The following is a 27963-nucleotide window of genomic DNA, read 5'->3' as shown; positions in this document are numbered from 1 at the left end:
TTTATAATTGTCATATCCACTTGTTGGATACATCCCTTAAGAATAATATAGTGCCCTTCTGTGTCTCTAACTTTAGTGTTTAGTTTAAAATCCAATATGTCTGATATGAGAATTGCTACCCCAGCTTTCTTTTGAGGCCCATTGGCGTGAAAGATGGTATTCCATCCCTTTACTTTCNTTCCATCCCTTTACTTTCAGTCTGAATGTATCTTTAGGTTCAAAATGTGTCTTTTGTAGACAGCAAATGGATGGGTCATGTCTTTTTATCCAATCTGCAACCCTGTGGTGTTTTATGGGAGCGTTTAGGCCATTTACATTGAGACTGAATATTGAGAGATATGATTTTAATGATGCCATGTTGCCAGTAAAGTCTGTTTTTCCATAGATTGTAACTTTCTGTTCTGTATCACTCTTAGGGCCTTTTTACTTTTATAGAACCTCCCTTAATATCTCCAGTAGGGCTTGTTTCATGGTTACAAAATTGGTCAATGACTGGCGATTCTGGAAGGTCTTTATTTCTCCATCCATTCTGAATGACAGCCTTGCTGGATAAAGGATCCTTGGCTGCATGTTTTTCTCTGAAAGAGCTGTAAAGATGCCCCCCCCCCAACCCTTTCTCTCATTCCAGGTCTGTGTAGACAGGTCTGGAGTAATTCTGATACCTTTGCCTTGGTACGTGAGAAATTTCTTTGCCCTGGCCGCTTTCAATACTGAATCCTTGGATATAATATTTGCGAATTGCACTATGACGTGACGTGGGGTAGGTTTGTCGTGGTTGAGCTTGAGAGGGGTCCTCTCTGCCTCTTGGACATGAATGTTTGCTTCTTTTGCTAGATTAGGGAAGTTTTCAGCTACAATTTGTTCAAATATCTTTTCTAGACCTCTGTTTTTCTCCACCCCCTCGGGGATGCCGATGATTCTGATGTTGGAACGTTTCACTGAGTCAGTAATCTCCCGTAACCTACTTTCCTGTGCGTGGATTTTTTTGAGTCCAGATTCTATTTTAGCTTTCTTTTCTACTAACCCGTCCTCCAATTCGCTGATATGTTCTTCTGCCTCATTCACCCTGGCCGTCAGAGCCTCTAGTTTTGACTGCATTTGGCTCATAGAATTTTTAATTTCTGCCAGATTCGCTCTCATTTCCTCCCTTAGAGATTCTATATTCTCATTAACATTTTCGTTAATACTTTTTTTAAGTCTGTACATCCTCTTGGCCATTGTTACTCTGAATTCTATTTCTGATGATTAGATTATATCCATATCCATTAGTTCTGTGGCAGAGGCCTCAAGACTCATTGTCTTTTCTTTGCTGGGGGGGATTTCTCCTTCTCGTCATTCTGAGAAGGATAGGTTGCGGGGTTGTTCAGAGCCCAAATTATTGACCGGGACCCAGGCCATGCGCCGTTGTTTTATAGGGATCTTAGGGATGTGGGCTTCTTGATTTTTCAGCCTGCCTTCTGGGGGAGGGGCCTGCCGCGCCGATACTCAGGCAACCCTGTTTGGGTAGAGTCTCCATGTCCCATGCAAGGGGGGATGGGGATGGGCACACTGTGAGCTGGTATTTCCAGGCTTTTGTTCTCTGGCGCCTTTCCCTGGTGGTTTGCTGTGCCTCTTCTGAGAGTCAGAGCAGCAGTAGCCGAATCTCAGCCTCTGTCTCAGAACAGTGGGATCGCGGATTGTTCTCTACTGATGTTCTTTCCACTTTAACTCTGTTTCTGTTGGTGCTGCTCAGACCTCACCATCCCGGGATGTGTGCCCCACACCCGGAGTCCTAGCCCTCACTTCCAGGGCTGGCCCGTCTCTGTCCTTTGTGTTTCTAACACGGGCAGCCGCCCGTCGCCAGCGGCCCCGGCGTGCTCCGGAGCTCCAGGTCTCAGTCTGGTTCCAGTGAGCACACTAGAGGTCCGTTTCAGTCTGGTGGCATGCGTTCCCCAGCTCACAGTCTCAGTCTGCTCTCTTGCAGATGCTGGTCCATGAGTCCGCCCGCTCCCCCGTGCAGGTGGCTACTGCTTCCCGGCACCCAAACGTGGGGGCTCCCTCCCCCTTCCATTTATCTTCCGATATCTGTGCGCAGTTTCACGGCTCCCCACTTCGTACCTCAATACTCATCGCTGGAGATGTTCATTTGTAGAGATCCAGATGTATCTTCCTGTGTCTCATGCTGATTCCGTGGATGTTCAGGATGGCCTAGTACCTATCCAACGTGACTTAGGGGACCGGCTGAAAAAGGTGTCCCCTACTCCTCCACCATCTTAACTCTTCCTTCCCTCAGGCTCTTTTTAACCATGCTTATGGCTTCAGCCTGTGTATAGATTGCCTCGTCTTGAATCCTATTCACTTGCTATAATCCTGTCCATGAATCCTTATCAAGGTTTTGCTCAATCCCTATTTCCTAGTATCCCGACAATGTCTTCCAATAGCGGGCTTCAACTCTTCTGTCAATTTGCTCTGCTGCCTATCAGACTCAGGGTTCTTGTTGGAATGACTCCTTCCATAATTATGTTAGGCCGATACCTCCTTATCTTTTCATGATTCCTGTAAAAAATTAAATATATTGCAGTTATAAAGTAGGATAACAGAATAAACCAAGGCAAGAATACTGAAAAGGTAAACATTGAATTCATAATGTTTACTGAGTAATAATCAAGCTTTGTTTCTTTGGTGAAAACTATTTAATAGGAATTTACCGGTGCTCTTTGGACAAATCAAAAAGTTTGAGCTGATGTTCTTGGGAAACAGATAAATCTTTAGGAAATGGATTTTCTAAAAGGGTTGTATCCCAGGGAAGTCCTGTCCAGTGTTCTTAGGCAGGAAACTTTATTTCCTGTTTAGGAAAGGATGAGACAATCATTTGAGTGGGATCTAGCTACCTTATCATGCAGTTGTACTACACCATACCTCTTTTCCTCACTATTTTTAAATATTTAATAGAGACACAGTCATGTAAATGATGCTTTGCAAAGGTAATCCATGAAGTGTGCTGCCACTGAGCTCAAACAACACGCATTGGTAATGATAACAGTATCAGAAATAACAATAATTAACTCTCATATGGCTTATTTCTGCAGTCCTCTTAGTTTTTGGTTTTTTTTTTTTTTTAAGATTTTATTTGAGAGAGAGAGAGCGCAAGATAGTGTGTGCATGCTTGAGTGTGAGTGAGGGGAGAGGCAAAGGGGGAGGGAGAGAGAGAATCTCAAGCTCTCAAGCAGAGTCCCTGCTGCGTCAGGAGCCCCCAACATGGGGCTCAATCTCAGGACCCTAAGATCATGACCTGAGCTGAAACCAGGAGTTGGACGCTTACCTGACTGAGCCAGCCAGGCGCCCCCTCTTAGTTTTTATATGCACTAATGTTTCAGGTGAACATTCTCTTAAGCTATTTCAGTTTAGTTGGAATGCTATACCTATTGATTATGGGATTGAGGTCTTTATGTTGGTTTGCTATACATTTCATTAGGTGCTAGTGAAAATATGAACAGGATAGGTGGTGATGGGTATTAAGGAGGGCACGTATCGCATGGTGTAATACGCAAGTAATGAATCATGGAACTTTACATCAAAAATGAGGGATGTACTGTATGGTGACTAACATAATATAATAAAAAATTATTATAAAAAAAGAAAATATGAACTAAGTAACATTATTTACTTATACCAGTTATCCTCCAATAAAATAATGAATAAATGAATTTGAACAATTTGGGGAGTTTACAGATGTAATTCTTCCTAGTGATGGACAAGTAAGGCAGATTTCCTAGTGATGTATTTGTTTAAAGATTCAGGTATCTTCCGTGGTTTTCTTTGCTAATGAGTGTTTACATTGAAATTTGGTCATGATCTCTTTCTTATGTAGAGTGTTTGGTGGTTTTTGTGTTTTTAATTGGAAACATCTTTAATGAAGACCATGTCATATGCTTTTTTATTTCCATCACACTTCTGGGTACATACAGTAAAAAAAATGTAATAAATGGGTCTTAAATCTGGTTTGTGGTACTCTAGTAAAAATATACAGGGCCTCCAAAATATGATAGTATTTCTAGAATCTTTCTTTGGCAATTAGTTTATTTTTAAGGTATCATTTTTATCATGAAATTTAAACTGCAGTGATCTTTCTCAAAGTATATTTGTTTTAAAATTAAGTTATTTACCTCAGAAATAATTTTTTGACATAGGGTAAAATTTTTAAAAAAAATTTATACACTAATACTGACCTTTTAATTCAACTGTATTCACAATACAGCATGAAATTTCTTAAGAGAATTGAGTTTTAGAAGTATCAAAGGATGAATTTATTAGGATTCTGGGAGATAGCAGTTTCTATGAAAGGTACAGTTCTTGTTTCCTACTTATAATTAGAGAGTATTTTTTTCTTGTAAAACTTGGCATTTAAAAAATCAAGAAATATAGGGGCGCCTGGGTAGCGCAGTCATTAAGCGTCTGCCTTCGGCTCAGGGCGTGATCCTGGCGTTCCGGGATCGAGTCCCACATCGGGCTCCTCGGCTGGGAGCCTGCTTCTTCCTCTCCCTCTCCCCTGCTGTGTTCCCTTTCTCGCTGGCTGTCTCTCTGTCACATAAATAAATAAAATCTTTTAAAAAAAATCAAGAAATATAAACACATAAATTTTAATTTAGCTTTGTCAGAAAAAACAATTAAAAATGTACTTGATTTCTATTAGAAAGAAAAACAGAATGTGAAATAGTATCATAAATCATGACATCTGAATATGATTTTAGAAATTATATAATCCAGCCCTCTATTTTACCAATACGGAACTGTAAAACTAAGTGATATGGCTGACATTATGTAATGAATTAACAGCAGAGCTAAAGACTTATCTTTGGACTTATCTTTCATGCAACAAGTGTTCACTGATTATTTATTATAGCATGCACTGTTTTGGGTGCTATTCATGAGCCTGAAAAAGTTATAACAAAACTCTTTTAGGTCAAACACATCAGATTGATTCAAAAATCAAAGTTAAAAAAATTTATTTAAAGATTTTCTTTTAGAAAGGAGTATCTGTGCTACTCCTGCTGTGGATATTATATTGCATTATTTATATTTTTCATTGAGGGATTCTGTTTTTTTAAAATTTTTTTCAGTTATTTTCTGCTGTTATTTTGAAATGATAGAAATTTACTTGATAATGAGTGCAACACAGAATGTAGATCTTCTTGGTGTCCAGATCACAAGATGTATAGCAAAGGTTATAACTCTATTATATTATTTGTCTAGATTGTGAAAAGTATTTGAGATTTGTTTGCTGGGGAGAAAGAGTCTGTTTATAAGTCTTTGTTATTTTTAATGGGGAGGGCATTTTTAAAATTTAATGTATTTATTTGACAGAGAAAAAGAGTGAGCACAAGCAGGGGGAGTGGCAGGCAGAGGGAGAGGAAGCAGGGTCCCCACTGAGCAGGGAGCCCCCTGTGGGGCTTAACCCCAGGACCCCAGGATTATGACCTGAGCCAAGGGCAGGAACTCAACCAACTGAGCCACCAAGGTGCCCCCTCTTTATGTCTTTGAAATAAACTTTGCTCTTCCATGCATGGTGACTCAATGGAGGTTAAAATTTTAGAAAAATATGGTATTTTTCTTTTAGGATGTGAGATGCATTTTAACAAATACATGGCATGAGGGAGAAAAGTGTTTTCTCCCTTTCAGGTTCAGGAATAGCACTTAGGAGTTTTGCACATTAGTTTTTATATTTGGTAATATTTATAGCAGGAGAGCTGACTTTGGGCTGTAGGATTGTGGAAAAGTTTTTGCATGTGGTACGTGGTATTTGTACTTTCCCTGCAAAGTAGTAGATCTCATGGGATAGTAGTTATTTCCAGTGTTTCCATTAAGCTAGTCATATGACTTTGGAAAAAGTCACCACACCTTATTCTACCTTTGTGTTTGTAAATGATGAGTGTGGTCTAGATGAGGGCTGAGGACCTTCAGCCTGAATATAAGCTTTTAGTTTGGCATTGCAAAAATATTCTGGCAAAAGAAATGCCGTAAGCAGATGTTTAGGTAACCATGCAGGCATCAGTGGGGAATTTGATTGAATATGTTATTTTGAGCTTTGTAACAAAATATTTTTTAGCATATTTATTTATTCTTGGCTGCAGTGGGTCTCTGAGTCTTCTTAGTGGGAAATACTGTAAGAGAAAATTGTGTAGTCAAGCCAACTTCCAAATGAGTTGAAATAAAAATTAGCTACTGTGGAAAGATATTTGTATCATTACCCAGGCAACTGCAAATTTTATTTATCCACAAAGATCCTGGTAAAGATTAAATTATAGGAGAATGGTTCTCATTAGCAGATTTTCATTTATAGGTTTTCATTCATTGAATATGTTTTGTATTTTTTTTTTTAACCAAGCTGCTTATGTTGAAAATTAAGGGGAAGTATTTGAAAGAGATGAGTGATTGAAGGTTGAAGATGACTGTGAATGATACTATTAGTGTCGAAAGTGGTTTACTTGCCATTTTCCTTTCAGATGATTTCCCTTTTGATCTATTTCCATTAGTAGCTTTTAAAAAACTAAGTAAGTTCTTAAGAAATAATGCTTTTTAAAACTTGTTTCACTTTTGGTAAAGCTCTTTCTTAGAAGGTTCCCTTTGTCACTGACTTCTCATGTGATGCATGTTTCCATCCCTTCCTTACTATAGGGATATACCACTGTGTTCATTCCTGTAGCTAAATTGGAGGACTGTGTTGATGTCCTGGGCCCAAGGGCCTATGCACTAGTATTGTGTGTCAGAAGGACAAAGGGATGGCGCCAACCATCCTGCTCTGTGCGCCAGTAACTAGAATTAATTACAAACCAATCGAATCCGTTGCAGCCAATTGGTAAACTAATTGGTAATTTTAGCTGTATATCTATATGTAGTTATCTGAATGCCTATAGCATTACTTTCAGAGCCACTTTTGTTCTGTTTCATCCTGCTTGACAAAATGGCCTTCATAGCTGTAGGGAGAAAGATGTGCATCAGTGACTAAAGAGGCTGCTCCAGCTGCTTGTCTTGTTTGTATTCCCTTGTTCATAAAACATGACTCGGATTACAGTTGCATGGTACCACTGATCATTTTTGATAACATTGTGCTGAAAATTCCTTAAAATAGGTTGTTTAAGCCACCAAATATACTTTCTCTGTGCCAACTAGTAACAGAAGTATAGCTGCTTATATTCTTGACCTTTAGAGGGTTTTTCTTCCTTCTCTTTGTCTTTTTTTGTTGTTGTTAGCAAAAAGGGAAAGCAAAAAAATTCTGAAATAAATCATTCTGAACTATATCTTTCTGTGCCTAATGTAGGTGATTTAAGTTGAATTTAATTGAATTTGAATTATATTTGTAGAATTGAGAAAAGGAAGCCAAGTAAATTTTTTAATTTTTCCTTTTCCTGATTGTAGAACACTTTTATTACCAGTGATTTGGCACAAAGGATTACCTTTGAAAGGAAATAAACAATACTTCTTTGTTCAGAAGAATATTTTAAGTTAGAATGTAACTTTATGACTGAAGAGATGTTGGTACTGTATTTCATTTGTGACTAATTTGGCATACATTTATTATTAGTTTTGGGTCTGATTTCCGAAGTATATCTGTATTTTAAAAAACATTTATAAGTGAAAAGTGTTTTTGAGATTTTGAGTTCCACTGAAACTAGGTCAGTAGGACTTAGTTATGGAAAAGTGATGTATTTATAAACCAAATGATCATTTTTATAGTTGGTTGGTATTTTTTGGTGATCATCTTGGGAGTGTGGAAACTTGTCTTTTATAGTAAAATGAGACCCATATGTCTCTATAGTAAGGTGAGAATGGTATGAGACTGATAAAGTGAATACACTTTATAGTTCCTTATTTTATACATTTAAGTGACAAGTTTAGCCAATTAGCCACTATCTGCACACATATTTACATTTGAGATCAGTTCTTTCTGAGCAGTGGAGTGGATCTCAGTGGTCTATGCTTTTACAGTCTTTTCTTATATAAATTTCCATTGCCATTAATATGCAAGACTAATTATTGCCGAGAAAAAAACATCTTTGCCAGATGTGTACAATGTAGTGTCACAGTAATGTAACTTGGATTATCTAAAGAAGAAAATTAGATTTCCCTGCTAAGATCAGAAACAAAATATTGTTGTCTGTTCTTGCTGCTTATGTTCAATATTGTACTTGAGGTTCTGGCCAGGGCAGTTAGACAAGATAAAGAAATAGAGGCATCCAGATGGAAAGGAAGAAGTAAAACTATATTTGCAGATGACATGGGTCTACATATAGAAAACCCTAAAGAATCTATAAACACATATAAACTATTAGAACTAATAAACAAACTCAGCAAGGTTGCAGAATATAAGATCAGTACACAAAAGTCAGTTGTGTTTCTGTATGTCAGTAATGCACAATCAAAAAATGAAATTAAGAAAGCAGTCCAATTATAGTTACATCAAAAAGAAAAAAAAACATTTAGGAATAAATTTAACCATAGAAGTTCAACTTGTACACTAAGAACTGCAAAACATCATTAGAAGAAATTAAAGACTATATAAAGAAGAAGACATCTGAGCTTATTGATTGGAAGACTCAAGATGGCAGTGCTCTAAGCCATATACAAAAAACCCACAAAATACCATTCTCAACAGGGAAAACCTGAGAGCATTTCTCCTAAGGTCAGGAACACGGCAGGGATGTCCACTATCACCATTGCTGCTCAACACAGTACCAGAAGTCCTAGCCTCAGCAATCAGACAACAAAAAGAAATAAAAGACATCCAAATCAGCAAAGAAATCAAACTCTCTTACTCTTTGCAGATGACATGATACTCTGTGGAAAATCCAAAGACTTAACCCCAAAATTTCGAGAACTCATACAGAAATTCATCAGTGTGGCAGGATGTAAAAATCAATGCACAGAAATCAGTTGTATTTCTATACACTAACACTGAGACAGAAGAAAGAGAAATTAAGGAGTTGATCCCATTTGTAATTGCATTGAAAACCATAAGATATGTAGGAATAAACCTAACCTGAGAGGCAAAGGATCTATACTCAGGAAACTATAGAACACTCATAAAGGAAATTGAGGAAGACACAAAGAAATGGAAAAATGTTCCATGCTCATGGATGGGAAGAACAAATATTGGTAAAATGTCTATGCTACCTAGAGCTGTCTACACATTCAATGCAATCAAAATACCATCAGGTTTTTTTCACAGAGCTGGAAAAAAGAATTGTAAAATTTGTATGGAACCAGAAGAGACCCCAAATAGCCAAAGCAATCCTGAAAAAGAAAACCAAAACTGATAGCATCACAATTCCGGACATCAAGCTGTATTACAAAGCTGTTATCATCAAGACAGTATGGTACTGGCACAAATACAGACACATCGATTAATGGAACAGAATAGAGAACCCAGAAATGGACCCTCAACTCTATGATCAACTAATTTTCAACAAAGCAAGAAAGAATATCCAATGGATAAAAAACAGTCTCTTCAACAAATTATGTTGGGAAAATTGGACAGTCACATACAGAAGAATGAAACTGGGCCATTTCCTTACACCATACACAAAAGTAAACTCAAAATGCATGAAAGAGTGAAATGTGAGACAGAAATCCATCAAAATCCTAGAAGAAAACACAGGCAGCAGCTGTTTGACCTCAGCCACAGCAACTTCTTGCTAGACCCATGTCCAAAGGCAAGGGAAACAAAGGCAAAAATGAACAATTGGGACTTCATCGAGATAAAAAAGCTTTTGCAGAACAAAGGAAATAGTAGACAAAATCAAAAGACAACCGACAGAATGGGAGAAGATATTTGCAAATGACATATCAGATAAAAGGCTAATATCCAAAATCTATAAAGAACTTATCAGGCTCAACACCCCAAAACCAAATAATCCAATCAAGAAATGGGCAGAAGACATGAACAGACATTTCTCAAAAGAAGTTAAACGAATGGCCAACAGACACATGAAAATATGCTCCACCTCACTTGGCATTAGGGAAATACAAATCAAAACCACAATGAGATACCACCTCATGCCAGTCAGAATGGCTAAAAATTACCAAGTCAGGAAATAATAGTTGTTGGCGAGGATGTGGAGAAAGTGGGAATGCAAGCTGGTGCAGGCATCCTGGAAAACAGTATGGAGGTTCCTCAAAAAATTGAAAATAGAGCCACCCTATGACCCAGGAATTGTACTAGTGGGTATTTATCCCAAAGATACAAATGTAGTGATTTGAAGGGACACCTGCACAGCAATGTTTATTGCAGCAATGTTCACAATAGCCAAACTATGGAAAGAGCCCAGATGTCCATGGACAGATGAATGGATAAAGAAGAAATGGTATATATATACACAATGGACCACTACTCAGCCATCAAAAAAAATGAAATAATGACATTTATAACAACATGTATGGAAGTAGAGGGTATTATGCTACGTGAAGTAAATCAAAGAAAGAAAGACAATTATCCTATGATCTCACTGATGTGGAATTTAAGAAACGAAACAGAAGATCATAGAGGAAGAGAGGAAAAAATAAGAGAAAATGAAACCAGTGAGGGAGACAACCCATAAGAGACTCTCTGTCATAGGAAACAAACTCAGGGTTGCTGGAGGGGAGGGAAGTGGGGGGATGGGGTTATTGGGTGATGGACATTAAGGAGGGTATGTAATGTAATGAGCACTGGGTATTACATAAGACTGATAAATCACTGACCTCTACCTCTGAAACCATAATACATTATATGTTAGTTAGTTGAATTTAAATTAAAAACATAAAATGGCATTGCTCTTCAAAGTGATATGCAGATTCAGTAGGCATTCACTATGCAATGCCTACCAAAATTCTAATCTCCGTTTTTGCAGAGTGGACAAGCAGATCCTAAAATATGCATGGAAATGCAAGGGACACAAAATAGCCAAAACAGTCTTGAAAAAGAACAAAGTTGGAGGGCTCACACTCCTTACATTCAAAACTCATTATAAAGCTGCAGTAATCAAAATAGCATGGTACTGGAATAAGGATAGACATGTATAAAAAGTGACTGAAAATAGATGAAAGATCTAAATGTAAAAGCTTAAACTATGAAATTCTTTGAAGAAAACATAGGTGTAAATCTCTGTGACCTTGGACTTGGCAATAATTTCTTAGATATGATACCCAAAATGCAAGTAAACAAAAAAAATAGATAATTGAACTTCATTAATATTAAAAACTTACATGTATTATAGGATGCTATCAAGTGACAGGACACCCCACAGAATGAGAGAAAATATTTTCAAGCCATGTATCTTATTACAGTCTAATATCCAGAATATATAAAGAACTCTTGCAGCTCAAAAATATAAAGGACAAATAACCTAGATTAAAAATGGTCAGGGGATCCTAGGTGGCTCAGTCGGTTAAGTATCTGACTCTTGATTTCGGGTCAAGTCATATCAGGGTCTGCTCTGGTTTGGGAGCCTGCTTAAGAGTCTTTCTCTCCCTCTGACCCTCCCCATCCCCTTCTCTAAAAAAAAAAAAAATGGGCAAATGATTTCAATAGACATTTCTTCAGAGAAGGTATGCCATGTCCAAAAAGCACATGAAAATATGCTTAACAATTTTAGTTCTCAGGGCAACGCAGATAAAAAGCACAATAATACCACTTCATACTCATTAGGGTGACTAGACTCAACAAGCCAGAAAATAGCAAGTGCTCCCGAGGATGTTAATAATTTAGACCCCCATACAGACATACCTTGGACATCCTGCAGGTTCAGTTCCAGACCACTGCAATAAAGCAAACACCACAATAAAGTGAGTCAAATGAATTTTTTGGCTTCCCAGTTCATATAAAAGTTATATTTATACTATAGTCTAAGTGCAGTAGCATCATATCTAAGGAAACAATGTATTTGCCTCAAATAAAAAATACTTTATTGCTAAAAATTGCTAACAGTCATCTGAGGTTTCAGTGAGTTGTAATCACTGATTATGGGTCATCATAACAAATATAATAGTAATGAAAAAGTTTGAAATATTATAAGAATTACCAAAATGTAACACAGAGACTTGAAATAAACACTGTTAAAAAAGAAATAGCATAGATAGACTTGCTCAACACAGGGTTGCCAGAAACCTTTAATTTGTAAAAAACATGATATCTCCTAACTGCCATAAAACAAAGCATAATAAAATGAGATGTGCATGTATATTGCTGATCAGAATGCAAAATGGTGCGGTGTTGTTGAAAAAGTTTTGGTGGTTCATGTTAAATTTAGATCCACTACTGGGTAATACACCCAAGAGAATTAGAAGCATATGTTCATAGGAAAACTTGTACATGAATGTTCATAGCAGCATAATGGGCAAAAGTGGAATCAAGCCAAATTTCCACCAACTGATAAGTGAATAAACAAAATGTGTTTATTTATGCAATTATTTAGTCATAAAAAGTACTGAAGTACAGATACATGCTACCAGGTAGATGAGCCTAGAAAACACTAAGTAAAAAAATCTAGCCACAAGAGACCATATTCTGTATGATTCTGTTTATTTGAAATGTCCAGAACTGGCCAATCCAGGAAACAGAAATAAATTAGTGGTTTCCCAGGGTTGGAGAGAGAGGAAGGTGGGGAGTGACTATTAATGGGTACTGGATCTCTTTTTGGGGTGATGGCAGTGTTCTGGAATTAGATAAACAACTCTGTGCATATACTAAAAATGACTGGATTGTGTAATTTTAAATGGTAAATTTTATGGTGTGTGAATTATACCTTAACAACAACAAAAAATTGAGCAAAAAAATGCCAGTATTACAGAAACTTTTCTAGAACATAGAAAAAGAGAGAATTCTTTTCAGCACATCCTTGATAACCAAAGCTTTTATGAGAAAGGGAAGTATAGACCACTTAGGAGTAGAGATGCACAAATACTAAACCAAATATTGATATATTAAATTTGGTGATTCAAATATTGGGCAATACATCACAGTCAAATTAGGGTCATTCTATTACTGCAGTGTTGGTTTTAACCTCAGTATAAAATTAATATTGACCAAATTAGATGACAAATATGAAAAATCATGATTGTCCCAGTAGATCTAGGGAGAATATTTGATGAAATTCGGTTCCTATTCATGATAAAACTAGCAAACTGAGAAAAAAAGAGAACATCCTTACTGATAGAAAGAAACTTCCAAAAAACCTATGTAAACATTGTATTTAATGGTAAAATGTTGAGAACTTGCCTTCTAAAATTGGGAATGAGACAGAGTCAGCTATCTTTATATCTGTTCAACATTGTACTTAACCTAGCCAACACAGGAAGACAAGAATAATGTATAAAATATATAAGGCTTGGAGGGAAAGAAAGAAATATGTCATTATTCACAGATGACATATTTACATTTATATATTTAGAAAATCTAGAATAATCTAAAGAGAAATTATTAGATGTATTGAGTTAAAGTTGTATACAAGTTCAAAATATAAAAATCAACAGTATCAGAAATTGAAAAAAGAATTTAAAGCAACTACCATTTATTCTTAGGGCTAAAGCTAATAAAAGATACACAAAATCTCTACAAGAAAACTGATACATTTTGAAAGACATTGAATAAAATACAAATACATAAATTTCTTTATACAATAGAAAAGACAGTATTAATGAAAATGTCTGTTTTCTTCTAGTTGATCTGTAGAATCAGTGCAATTGCAAATAAAATTCCACCTTTTTCCCCTGGGAAATTGAGAAACTGATTCTGAATTTTTATGGAAATGCAAAGGGCTGGCATTAGCCTAGGCCACCCTGCAGTCAAAGATATAGTTGGAGGATTTACTGTACTGGGTTTTGAGCTTTTTTCTTTTTTCTTTTCTTTTCTTTTTGTCATTTATGTATGTATGTATGTACGTATGTTTGGTAAGTTCTTTATATGTTTTGGATACTAGCCCTTTATCTGATATGTCATTTGCAAATATTTTCTCCCACTCTGTTGGTTATCTTTTGGTTTTGTCCACTGTTTCCTTTACTGTGCAAAAGGTTTTTATCTTGATGAAGTTCCAGTAGTTCATTTTTGCCTTTGTTTCCTTTGCCTTTGGACACGTGTCTAGCAAGAAGTTGGTGTGGCTGAGGTCAAAGAAGTTGCTGCCTGTGTTCTCTTCTAGGATTTTGATGGATTCCTGTTTCACATTTCGGTCTTTCATGCATTTTGAGTTTACTTTTGTGTATGGTGTAAGGAAATGGCCCAGTTTCATTCTTCTGCATCTGGCTGTCCAGTTTTCCCAACACCATTTGTTGAAGAGACTGTCTTTTATCCATTGGATATTCTTTCCTGCTTTGTTGAAGATTAGTTGACCTTAGGGTTGAGGGTCCATTTCTGGGTTCTCTGTTCTGTTCCATTAATTGATGTGTCTGTATTTGTGCCAGTGCCATACTGTCTTGATGATTATAGCTTTGTAATATAGCTTGAAGTCCAGAATTGTGATGCCTCCTGCTTTACTTTTCTTTTTCAGAATTGCTTTGGCTATTTGGTGTCATTTGTGGTTCCATACAAATCTTAGGATTGTTTGTTCTAGCTCTGTGAAAAATGCTGGCGGTATTTTGATAGGGATTGCATTGAATGGGTAGATCACTCTGGGTAGCATAGACATTTCAGCAGCATTTGTTCTTCCAATCCATGAACGTGGAATATATATAAAATGTAAGTGTAAAAATGAAAATTAAAAAGACTTAAAAAAAGAATTGATAAAATAGGAAAAGGAAAAAAATATAAAACTGAAAGATTATAGAATAAAAAGAATGCTATGTACTGTTTTCCCCAAGAGCTGGAGTTTTGCAGCTCTCTGTGATTGGTAAACATGGGTTTAGCTGAATGTTTCTGCTGGTCTTCTTGGGGAGGGGACTATTGCGCTGATTCTCAGGTGTTATTGCCCAGACAGAATTGCATTCCCCTTTGCCAGTGGTCTGGTCTCAGTGTAGGTGGCCCCCAGTTGTACTATGTGGCTGTTTTGCTGCCTGAAGGCTTTTAACACCAATGGGGGAATGAAAATGGTGGCGTCCTGATCTCTAACCCCAGAAGTGAAAGTTTGAGCCCCTTCACCCCCCTTCAGTGAGCCCTAACTGAAAAGTAATCAATCATTCTTGTCTCCCTGGTTTCCATCCACACACTGTGTTCACCCAGTCTGTGACTGAGCATTTTTTTTTTTATTAGAATTAAAAAAAAAACTTATGGAAAAGTTAAAAATAGAACTTCATCTACCAAGGTAAAGATAGAATTGTATAAAGATGCCCTTCCCCCCATACATATAATACGCAGATTCAACAATTATCAACAAATGGCCAATATTACTTCTTCCATAACCTCTCCCACTACTTATCAATATTTAATTGTTCTGTAGAAAATCACCAAAAGTATATCATATTGTCTTTGATTATGTAGGTATGCATATCTAAAATTATATATAAAGCACAATATATCATAGCTAAAATAATAAATAAAATTCCTAATGTAACAAATATCCAGTCAGTTGTGTGACTGAGCATTTTTATATCAGGCATGTGACCCTGACCCCGTTTGGAGTCTGCAAACTTTATGGACTCCTGCTGTGTGCACCTGTGCCATTCTTCCCAGGGGAGGTAGAGAGTTCTCCCTGTGGGTCTGCCTCTTAAAGGATCCCTGCTTGGAGAGCAGTTGCCCAGCCTCACAGTGGTTCATGGTTTATGGCAATACTGAGCAGAAAGCTGGTGATTGAACTCAGTTTTCTCTGCTGGCTTCCCCTGCTCCAATGCTTTTTGTGGCCCTGTGGATCTTGAGGCCATGCTGTCCCACCTGGGAATCTGCCCTGCCTCGCCACCTGAGCACCTTTCAGGCAGACTTCTAAAAGTTCTGATTTTGTGCTCTCCGCTTATAGAACTTTCCGGTACCTGGCTTATGGAGGCTCCCTCCCCCCGTGGTTTATTTTCTGATATATCCCCTCGGATTCACTTCTTCATATCTCCTACCTTGCAAAAGGTGGTCACTGTTCTATTTGTAGAATTGCAGCAATTCTTTTCTCAGGTCTCCGGTTGATTTCACAGGTGTTGAGAATGATTTGATAACTATCTAGCTGAGTTCCAGGGATCAGACGAAATTAGGGTCCCTTACACATCTGCCATCTTAACTCCTCTGGGAGAGAGAACCTTAAGCAGGCTCCACGCCCATCGCCACACCTGTCGTGGGGCTTGGTCTTACAACCCTGAGATCGTGACCTGAGCTGAAATCAAGGGTTGCACATTTAACCGGCTGAGCCACCCAGTGCCCCTTGAGTTTTATTTTAGAGCTACAGCAGTGTAAGTTAGTTTGGTATTGGTACAAGAGGAAACAGAGCAATATAACAGAGGAGAGACTACAAAGACCCACGCTCTAAAAGATAATGTTGGAGAATATCTTCCTGACCTGTGGTAGGAAAATAATTGCTTAAAAATGACACAAATAGTATCAGTCTTAGATAAAAGAGTCAAAAGTTAGACTACCTTAATATTAGGAATTTATGTTCATCAAAAGATTCTGTTCCATTAGGAAAGTGAAAGGGCAAATATATGTGTGCAACATGTATAACCAAAAAGCCCATATCCAAAAGATGTAAGGAACTCCTTCCTATCAAAAAGAAAAAGGCAAGAGTATTTAATAGGCGCTTGGGCTAGAGTCTTGAATAGGCACTTCACAAAATGAGAGTGGCTAACAAGCATATGGAAAAGGTCTGAAAATCATTAGTAATCATCATATTAAAACAAAAATGAAGCCATTACACAGCCATCAACCAGAATGGCTCTGGTTAAAAATAAAGAAAAACCCAAATGGACAGTACCAAGTGTAGTTGTGGGTGTGGAGCACGGAGAACTCATATACACTGCTGGTGGGAAGTGGCGACCACTTTGGAAAACAGTTTGGTGTTATATACTCGAGTAGAACATGTGCTCATCCTGTATTTCCACTCTTGGGCTTATTCTCAACAGAAGTGTGTACATATGGGCAGAGGACATGTACATAAATAACAGCATATAATTTGGAAATCACCCAGTGTTCTTAAACTGTAGATTGGGTAAATAAACATGCAATAAAATACTCCTCAGTAATGACCTTGGAGAATGACAGTAAATGAATTGCAGGTTCATTCTGCAATATGAATGAACCTAGTAAACAAAAGTACAAAAGAAGTCACAAAATAATAAATACTCTATAATTTGATTTATATGAATTTCAAAGTCAGATAAAATTAAACTAGTAGAAGTCAAAGCAATGGTTGCCTTGGAGCAAGGATAGAGTAGTGATTAGGAGGGGATACCAGGTAACTTTTGGAGACTACCATTGTTCTGGGTGGATGGATGCATGGGTCTTTGCTTTGAAATAATTAATCTGTACATTTGTTTTATGCATTTTACTGTTTATTATACTTAATAGTAAAGGTTTATTAAAAGAATGGTTATGGGGGGGGGCCTTGAGAAGGAATATCAGTACCATCTCTTGATTCTTAGATTTTCAACTTTACTAACTTCTTCCCGTACAGTGAGAACAAAAATAAGACCCAAAAAACTAAATCAGTAGATTTTACTCCTTTCTCAATGAGGAGTATAATATAAAAATTATTAATTCCCAAGTCCTTCAGTCTAAAGTTTGTTCTTAGAACTTTTCAGTCTCTGAAGGGAATTTAATGATTATTGTTTGTTTTAATTAGGAGGTGCTGATGATGCTGGATAACTATGTAAGAGATTTCAAAGCATTGATTGACTGGATTCAACTTCAGGAAAAGCTAGAGAAGACAGATGCTCAAAGCAGGTAATGAACTCTGGTCTTTATAGCAGCCAGCAGTTTCAAAAGCAGTAATTGAAACTGACAATGACCTTGACCTAAGTTTAACTTGAAACCTGTAAAAATCTGAAAGTTGGGAGCTATATTTCTCCTTCAGTTCAATAACAGATATTTATTGGGTACATACTAGTGCAAGGCACTTTTATCTAGTACAGAGATTTAATTGCTGAGTATGATACATTTACTACTCTCATGAATTTGTAGTCTAAGGGAGGGATAAAATAGAACTTATTACCACAAAAAAACTATTGCACGTGCTCAGGGCAGGACAGGGTCATCTGTCTTGTAGGGGATAGATCAGGAAAGATTTCATGGAAGATGCAGAAGAAGTGTTTAAAAGATGTGATGGATTTTAACAAGTGGTTGGCCTTTTCGATGAAGAGAGCAAGTTAAGACAGCTATTGAAGCGCAGAACGTGTGTGAAGTGAAAGTAATATACGGAAATATATAGTATTTCTTCTTAAGGTAGTAGGCAGTAAGGAGAATTGATGATTTTTTATTAGGGGAGCAATGAGAGTTCAAAGTTACTTTAGAAACATTAACTTTTTTTTTCTTTCAAGTTTTTATTTAAATTCTATTTAGTTAACATATAGTGTAGTATTTGTTTCAGGAGTAGAATTTATTGATTCATCACTTACATATACTACCCAGTGCTCATCGTAATTGCCCTCCTTAATACCTATCACCCATTTAACCCATCCCCCTGCCCACCTTCCCTCTAGCAACCCTCAGTTTGTTCTCTATAGTTAAGAGTCTGTTTTTTGGTTTGCCTCTCTCTCTTTTTGTCCCCCCTATGTTCATCTGTTTCAAGGAACCTTTCATTTGGAGTCACCACACAACTGAGTCCTATGCACCAGGCTCTGGGACTGTTGGTGGAGAAGGAAACAGACACAGTCCCTGTCCTCATGAAGTATATAGTGCATTCACAGGAAAAATTGGTGTTAAATACTTACCAGTGTACAAAGTATCATGAAAATACAGGGTACTTTGGGAATAAAAGGAAAAACACCATCAACCAGTTTGCTGAATCCAGGAAGGCTTCCCCAAGGAGGTCATATTTAAGTGAGACAAAAATACCATGTAGAAGGTGGCATGACAAAGAAAGAGTAAAAGAGTAACCCCAGATAGAGGCGATGGTATTTGTGGTAACCTGGAAGAAGAGAGCACAGTAAGTCAAGGAATTTAGAGTTTGGCAGAACTGGAATGGAGAGAACAAGGGAAAAAGTAGCATGAGATGAGCCTCGAGAAGTACGCTGGGACCAGATCATGTAGGGCTTTGTGGAATGATGAAACTTTAGATTTTATTTTGAGCCGTAAAATATTTTTAAGGAAGTGACATATCAGATTTCTGATTTTAAAAGATCTCTCTGGCTGTAGTGTGGGAAGGTTGAGGTGCAACAGTATAGTTTATAGATTATGGCTACTCAGACTAGAGTAGTAGCAACAGGGAGAGTTGAGAGATATTCCAGAGATAGGTGATCAACTAGACTTAGTATTATTTTGGTTATGTGCAAAGGCAGAAGAACAGTTTATTATTCAGCTATGCTTATAAGTGAAACCTGAGCCCTCGTGGACCAGGCCAAGTCACATGAAGCTACAATCATGCCTTTTTACCCAGAGAAAACAGGCCTAGCCTGCCTCTTTCCCTTGGATTTAACTGTGGTTCAGTTTCTTTAAGTGGAATCGTCCAGTAGAGAACACTTTTTTGTCCTATCAGCCCCGTGGGGGAACCAGGGGAGTGAAGGAATCCCAAGAGACAAATCCAGGAAGGCTTGATCCCCAGGAAACCAAATCCAGGGAAACCATGATATGGTGATCCTTTTAACATTTTTGTTTCTCATAATGAAAAAAAAAAGTCTTTAAGTTCCAGTGTAGATAACATGCAGTGTTATATCAGTTTCAGGTGTACAGTATAGTGATTGAACAATTATATACATTACTCCATGCTCATCACAATGAGTGTACTCTTAATCCCCTTCACCTGTTTCACCCATTTGTACCCCCTCTCATAGCCATCTGTTTGTTCTCTATTTAAGAATCTGTTTTTTGGTTTGTTTCCCCCAGCCTTTGTTTTTTCTCTTTCTTCCTTTTTTTTTTTTCTTTAGTTTCAGAGGTAGAATTTAGTGATTCATCAGTTGTATATAACACCCAGTGCTCATTACATCAAATGCCCTCCTTAATGCCCATCACCCAATTACCCCTTCCCCCTACCCACCTCCCCTCCAACAACCCTCAGTTTGTTTTCTAGAGTTTGGCATCTCTTATGGTTTGTCTACCTCTCAGTTTTCATCTTATTTTATTTTTCCTTCCCTTCCCCTATGTTCGTCTGTTTTGTTTCTTTTTTCTTTTTCTTTTTTTTTTTTAAAGATTTTTTAAATGTATTTATTTGACAGAGATAGAGACAGCTAGCGAGAGAGGGAACACAAGCAGGGGGAGTGGGAGAGGAAGAAGCAGGCTCCTAGCAGAGGAGCCTGATGTGGGGCTCGAACCCATAACGCTGGGATCACGCCCTGAGCCGAAGGCAGACGCCTAACCGCTGTGCCACCCAGGCGCCCCAATCTGTTTTGTTTCTTAAATTCCACATATGAGTGAAATCATATGGTGTCTTTCTCTAACTGACTTATTTCTCCTCTCATAATGAGAATTTTGGATATTTTTTTTGGTACTTGCATTACCCACAGTCCCTGGGTGGGCCAGGCCTAGTCCATGTTTGTACCAAGCAGTTTCACCCTTAACGCCTGGGAAGAGGTGATTAGATTTGGGGGTGGTACATTCCTTCACTGGGTTGAACCAGGTTAAGGGATCATCACACTGATTTGAGACTGGTGGCTATATCGTTCTTGTGAAGATAAGCAGAATAAAGCAGGTTCAAAGAAAGTGGAATAGATAGAATCAGGGATGAAGGAAATCGTGTGGTCTTTGAGGGCTTAAGATTGTTGTTTTTAAGCCTCTTCCCTCTTGGTCTAATCTTCATGAGTCTTAATTCTAGTTTTTCCCTACCTTGGATGTCCTTGACCATTTATAGCTTATATCCTTAGAGTAAATCTTTATTTCCTTTTTCTTTTTAAATTTAACTTGATTGAATTTCTGTTTCTTGTATTCAAAAGGGTCTATAAATAATATCACCACCAATGCATAAGAAGGTAACTAGATTTTTTTTTTGGCTGCTTATAAACTCCAGTCAGATAGTGGTGGCTGTGTTGAGGATTGTATTAAGAAAGATTTTGAGGCCAAGTCCAAGGTTGACTCTGTCCTGGTGCCATGGTTCAGAAATACACCTGAGACTTCTTTTTATATTAACCAGTTATCAGCATATCTGTTCTTTGCTTCTTGAGGTAGCTCCTAGATATAGGAAGCAACCTTAAATTCTCTGTAGATGGCATTATCCACCTTAGTTTCCTCAAATCATGCATCACAATTCATTTGAGATTCAAATGTAAAAACTGCACTTACACATAGTTAGAGAAGAAAATATAGATAAATATTTGTATAATTTTATTGTGGGTAAAGACTTCATAAGACAAAGGTAGAAACCACAAAGGAAAGTATTAATAGGCTTGATTTAATAGGAATAAAATACGCTTTTCTGCATAAAAAATTAAAATTTAAATAGTTATATTATCTCTGCCAAAGGATATGTGGCCATAATAGTAATAATAATAATAATAGTGTAGTAAATGATTTCAAATCAATTAGAAAATAATGAAAATCCCAGTGGAAAAAATGGCAAAAGTTACCAACATGCAAATCCCAAAGAAGAAATTTATTTTTTATTTTATATATTTTTTAAAGGTTTATTTATTTGAGAGAGAGATTGAGCACAAGCAGGGGGCAGGGCAGAAGGAGAGGGAGAGAAGCAGACTCCCCACTGAGTGTGGAGCCATCACAGGGCTCAATCTCAGGACCCCCAGATTATGACCTGAGCCAAAATCAAGAGTCAGACACTTAACCGACTGAGCCACCCAGGCACCCTGCCAAAGAAGAAATTTAAATAGCTGGTAAAAAAAAAAAAAGTTCAGCCTTACTAGTAATGATAATAAAAATATATAATTTTAAAAACAAAAAAATAATTTTGCTAATGAATTTTTGTAAAAACACACCGTTATTGAAATTTCTGTAAGAAAAAGAGCTCGTAACTTGAGAGATTTTCTCTCCCCCCGTCCCTCCTACTGCTTGTGCTCTCCCCCACCCGAAATAATGAAATAAATCAATAAATAAAAACTTAAAAAAGGAAAAGCTTCTTATAAGACTGAAACTCTAGCATAGAAGTTAGCGAATTTTACCCATAAAGTGCCATGTAGTAATTTTTTTAGACTTTGCAAGCAATGCCATCTCTTTCACAAGCCATTGAAATTTCTAAAACAAGATCCTAACTGTTGGCAAGACTCAAGGGAAATGGGCACTTTTCACCTAGTAGAAGTATAATTTGTTAGAAGCTTTCTGAAAGGTGATTTGACAATAAATTGTCAAAAGCTTTAGACTTTATTTGGATAATCTTTTATCTGAATTTTCTTGTTTTCTGACAACAAATATCACTTTTTTTTTTTAAAAAAAGAGGGAAAGAAAGATGGGGTGGGGGGGCAGAGAGAGAGAGGGAAAGAGAATCTCAAGCAGGCTCAATGCCTAGCATGGAGCCCAGTGCAGGGTTTGATGGCACAACCTTGAGATCATGACCCGAGCTGAAATCATGAGTCAGATACTTAACTGACTGAGCCACGCAGGTGCCCCAACAAATATCACTTTTTAATGTGAGAAAAAAATCACAACCACTAGATTGAATGGAAAGTAAGAGGGAAGGAGATTCTGGGGAGTTATGGAGGGTCTGACTGAGGCCGTTAGGAATAGAGAAAACACTATTTGAGGAAAACAGTTTATTATTTATTTATTTTAAAGATTTTATTTATTCGTCAGAGAGAAAGAGAGAGAGAGCATAAGCAAGGGGAACAGCAGGCAGAGGGAGAAGCAGGCTCCCCACTGACCAAGGAGCCTGATATGGGACTCGATTCCAGGACCCTGGGATCATGACCTGAGCTGAAGACAGATGCTTAACCAACTGAGCCACCCAGGCATCTCAGGAAAACAGTTTAGTAAAGACTGTACATCCTCTCGAGCTTCTGGGGTCAGTGAAGAAGTTAGCTTACCCAGCAAAGAGCAAAGAAATGTTTATGCTCCCACTCTCATACAGAGGAAAGGAGACCTCATATTTTCCTGTGTATTCTTCATTTAATCCTCACACCTGTTTTTCTGTCTCGATCTCTGTTCTACGCACTTGGTTTTCCAGGACATCGGACAGAAGTTGAGTTGTATAAGTAGCCTGAATTAGTACCATTGTCTTTTTATTTATTTATTTATTTATTTATTTATTTATTTTTAAAGATTTTATTTTATTTATTCGACAGAGATAGAGACAGCCAGCGAGAGAGGGAACACAAGCAGGGGGAGTGGGAGAGGAAGAAGCAGGCTCATAGCGGAGGAGCCTGATGTGGGGCTCGATCCCAGAATGCCGAGATCACGCCCTGAGCCGAAGGCAGATGCTTAACCGCTGTGCCACCCAGGCACCCCCCATTGTCTTTTTAATGTGTTTTTAGTTGGGTACAATGTGGAGGCTTTTAAAACGTAAGTAGTATATCTCATGTCTTTGTAAAACCATGGCCTTTTTAGATAAGTAGGGTTATGTTGCTATGCTGCAACGAGTGGAAAATCCTGGAACATGCATCTGTGTTGCTTATTGGGTAATATGGTAACTTTCTGGTGAATAGTGCTCTAGGGAAAATTTGTGACCTGATTATGTTTTCACCCGCTAACAACCAAGAGAAAATATTAGGTTTTTCTCTGTTAATTTAATCTCTCGTATGTCTTGAATTGACAGACCAACTTCTTTGGCTTGGGAAGTAAAGAAGATGTCTCCAGGACGTCATGTGATTCCAAGTCCATCAACAGATAGAATAAGTGTAGCATCAAATGCTCGAAGAAGCTTAAATTTTGGGTGAGATGAACTCAAAAAAACATACTAAGGCTTGCATTATAGTATATTATTTTCTGTGGATAATATAGTATTATAAAATTGATATTCCATTATTTAAAAATCCATGTATATGTTTGTGTATGTGTTTGAAATTGTTTGAATAAAAAAAAATCCAAGAGAGTAAAATTTAGCTTTTAGGAAATGTAATATATTCAAATATAATTGGATCCAAAAATTAAAACCCATAAACATATGTCATGCTAAATGATTCGTAACATGAATTGGCTATTTCTTTTACATCAAAAGATCTAAATATATATCATAAGCTGTGATACTGTCATGAAAATTATATCTTTATGCATTGTAATCCCATCAGTACAGTTTTATAGTTATTGTTTTATGCAACTATATATATATATTTTTAAAGATCTTATTTATTTGACAGAGAGAGACAGAGAGAGAGAGAACACAAGCAAGGGGAGTGTGAGAGGGAGAAGCAGGCTTCCCACTGAGCAGGGAGCCCGATGTGGGGCTCGATCCCAGGACTCTGGGATCAGGACCTGAGCTGAAGGCAGCTGCTTAATGGCTGAGCCACCCAGGCGCCCCTATGCAGCTGTACTTTAAGTCAGATAGAAAAAAGTTAAAAAATACATTTATATATATTTTGTGTTTACCTATGTAGTTACTTTTACTAGTGCTCTTTATATCTTCATGTGGATTCAACTTATTGTCTAGTGTCCTCTCATTTCAGCCTGAAGGACTCCCTTTAGTTTGTTTTTTTGGGCAGGTCTGCTACTGACAGTTTTTCTGTTTTTGTTTTTCCAAGATATCTTAATTTGTCTTTCAGTTTTGGAAGGATAGTTTTGTAGTGCATAGAATTCTTGGTTGAAAGTCTTTCTTTCAGAACTTTGACTATGTCCTCTCACTTCCTTCTTAATTTTTTTAAATTTCCCTTTTTTTTTTTAAGATTTATTTATTTATTAGAGAGAGAGAATAAGCAGGAGTGGCAGAGGAGAGAGAATCTCAAGCAGACTCCATGCTGAGTGTGGAGCCTGACTTGGGGTTCAGTCTCACAACCCTGAGATCATGACCTGAGCTGAAACCAAGAGTTGGATGCCTAACTGACTGTGCCATCCAGGCGCCCCCCCCCCACTTCCTTCTGACTTCCATGGTTTCTGATGAAAAAGCAACTGTTACTTTTCTTAGGGATCCATTTTGAGATGCCTCACTTTTCTATTGCTGCTTTCATGATTTTATCTTTGTCTTTGGGTAGTTTGACTGGGAAGTATAGGGTGCGGACCTCTGAGTTTATCCTGTTTGGAGTTCATTGAACCTTTTGGATGTATAGATGAATGTTTTTCATCAAGTTTGGGAAGTTTTTGTCCATTTCTGCAAATATCCTTTTTGTGCCTTTTTCTTTCCTGGGAATCCCACTATACCTGTGTTGGTACTTGTGACAGTTGTTCCACAAGTCTTTGAGGTTCTGTTTTTTTGCATTCTTTTTACAATTCTGTTTCTCAGATAATCTCAATTGTCCTCTCTTCAAGTTAACTGATTCTTTATTTTGCTAGCTCAAATCTGCTGTTGAGCCCCTCTGGTGAATTTTTCGTTGCAGTTACTGTATTTTTCAACTCTAGAATATCTATGTAGTACTTTTTATATTTACTTTCTCTTTATTGATACTATAGTTGGTGAAACATTGTTTGCATACTTTAGTTTTTTAGACACAATTTTCTTTTGTTCTTCAGTATTCTTTAAAGATAATTATAGTACCTGATTTAAAGTCTGTCTAGTAAGCCCAGCGTCTGTGTTTCCTTGAGGACCATTTCAGTTACAGTTTCAGTTAATGTTCAGTTACTGTTCAGTTACTGTTATGTGTGTATGAATGGGGCATACCTTCCAGTTTACTTGCATGTCTTGTGACTTTTTTTTCTTGAAACTGGATATTTTAAATAAAGTGGCAGCTTTGGAGATCAGATTGCTGCCTCCTCAGGATTTGTTGTTGTGGCTCTTTGGTGGTGGTGATATTGTTACAGTTTGTTCAAAAACTCTCTTGAACTAGTTTTCTGAAGTCTGTTTTCTTTGTGATGTGTCGTCACTAAAGTTTCTGCTTGATTTGACAGAAGTTTCATAATTCTGTGTATGTGTTGTATATACCTTCAGTGCTCTAGCATTGACTTCCTGCTTCTTCAGAGCCTCAGGGTCAGTTAGAAGTGAGGTGTTAGGGCCTTCTCAGATCTTTCTGGGGCATGCACAGAACCTTGTACATATGTGTGGCCTTATTGATTTCCAGGAATGTATAGGAGCTTTTCAAAGCCCCCTGTGGCCATTCCAGTCTCCAGATTTTCCTTTAAAGTTTTTTGGTCAGCCTCTCATTTGCCCCAAATGTTACTGCCATTTCTGGCAGCAGTAATGTTAAACAGTCACTGCTGTTGTTTTTCTTAAATGTCCCTGGGGAAATTTGTTGTTAAGACACAGTTTTGTTTGGATTCTTAATTCTTTAGAGTGAGTCTTAATATTGGATGTGTAATAGGAGGGGTGGTAAGTAGTTTGCTTGGTCAGTTCTCTTTCCTGTGTTAAAACCTAACCTTTCTTGACTGCTTTTTATCCCCTCCCCGACCATGTCACAGTCATCTTCATCTCTTGTTACTGCTGAACCTTGCATCAACTTGTATTATTATTACATTTGTGATTCATTACAACCTTTTTAATGTTTCTTTTTTGTACTCATACTATGATCTTCTTTAACACAATATCTTTGTCATATCTTCTGTATCCCAAGCACCTAACATTGTACCTGGCACTTAGTAAAAGCTCATTAAGGTTACTGAGTAGAACCAGATTTTTGCTTTCAATTGAGATTATTGTATAGTATTACCTTAGGTGAAGGTTGGTGGACTTTGGAACCTTACAATAATTGTACTTTAGCAGAAGAAAGATATATAAGCAAACAAAACCAAATTAATTGTATATTCAAGCACCATTTTAAGGGATGTACTTATATAATGTATTCCATTAGTCTGTGGTTCAGAATGTTGTATAGTGCATGTTTTCTTTTAACATTGGAAGCCTTTAATGCATGCATGGTAATACTGATCTCCATCTAATCATATTGTTGGATTAAATGTCATTCTTTATTATCCTTGTAAAACCTGCTGTTTTCTTTAGTGTTCTGAAAAATTGTGGTTCTTAGGCTACTTTCAATATATCTACTTACTTTTCTCTTACTGGTTGAGTTAAATGTTTACTCAGAATATGTAGTCACCAAAATTGCTTATTCAAGTTGTCTTCATTATTTTAACTCATAATTTAAATATTAAATAAACCGGTTAAATATGAGTACAAAAAGAGTCATTGTTTCTGTGAAAACTTTGACAGTTCTTAGCTTTGATAAAGGTGAACTGTTAAAGTTTTGCTGTCAAAAGATTGGGGAAGATATTGTTAAAGTTGGGGAGGATTATACACTTAAGATGTTTAATAGATGTCACTAAATTCTCACTTCATTTTAAAGAAACCAGAATTGGATATTGCCAATGAGGCATTATACTTGTGGTCATGGTTCATGTAAGAAATGTACACAAAGAAAAAGCCAGTATTGATAGTGTCTCTGTCATAGATTGACAAATTAATGCACATTCATATTATTAAAAGATAGGAGTTTTTAAATTGAAATAAAATGTTTAAGGTATATATGTATATTTTTTAAGCCTCCCCCATTTAACTGAAATTTTCTTTTAAACTGAATTAATGAGAGCTTTTATATTATCCCTGTTCCCATACAATATATTACACTATAATTAGATTAATGAAGTATTAGACCAACATAAATTTATGAATATATTTAACTTAAATTGCTCTGGTTGTATGGTACTTATATATGTGGATGTACACACCCAAATTATTTAAAATTTAAATATGTTAAGTATATATTTAAGATTTTAACTTTTTTGGGAAGTTAAACAATTTTGAACTGTGTTAAATTTTATTTAAATAAATATGTAAATAACAGTAATAGAAAAGTGACATATAACAAATGAGTGGGGAATAAAATGTTATGTGCGTTTTTATTTGGAAACATTCCAAGTTCTTTTTTTTATATGCATATTCCATTTCTTTTCATTGGCTGCATAAAATTTCATGGTATTTTTTTCCACTTTTTAATTTTTTT

General features: G+C 36.9%; 1 protein-coding gene across 4 annotated transcripts in view; it reads left to right on the top strand.

Annotated features, from left to right (window-relative positions):
* Positions 1–27963, top strand: part of SCAPER (S-phase cyclin A associated protein in the ER) — a 490627-nt gene that overhangs the window by 41509 nt on the left and 421155 nt on the right. For all 4 annotated transcript variants that reach the window (XM_034668001.1, XM_034667999.1, XM_034668000.1 and 1 more), the window contains exons 4-5: positions 17697–17797; positions 23700–23816. In XM_034668001.1, the coding sequence (XP_034523892.1) occupies positions 17706–17797; positions 23700–23816 (209 nt within the window). In that variant the 5' untranslated portion in view covers positions 17697–17705. The remainder of the gene's footprint in view (positions 1–17696; positions 17798–23699; positions 23817–27963) is intronic.

This window comes from Ailuropoda melanoleuca, chromosome 9 (assembly GCF_002007445.2).
Source record: "Ailuropoda melanoleuca isolate Jingjing chromosome 9, ASM200744v2, whole genome shotgun sequence".
In the NCBI taxonomy this organism is placed as follows: domain Eukaryota; kingdom Metazoa; phylum Chordata; class Mammalia; order Carnivora; family Ursidae; genus Ailuropoda; species Ailuropoda melanoleuca.
Note: the sequence above shows the minus strand (reverse complement) of the source record. Positions and strands in the feature narration are given on the sequence as shown.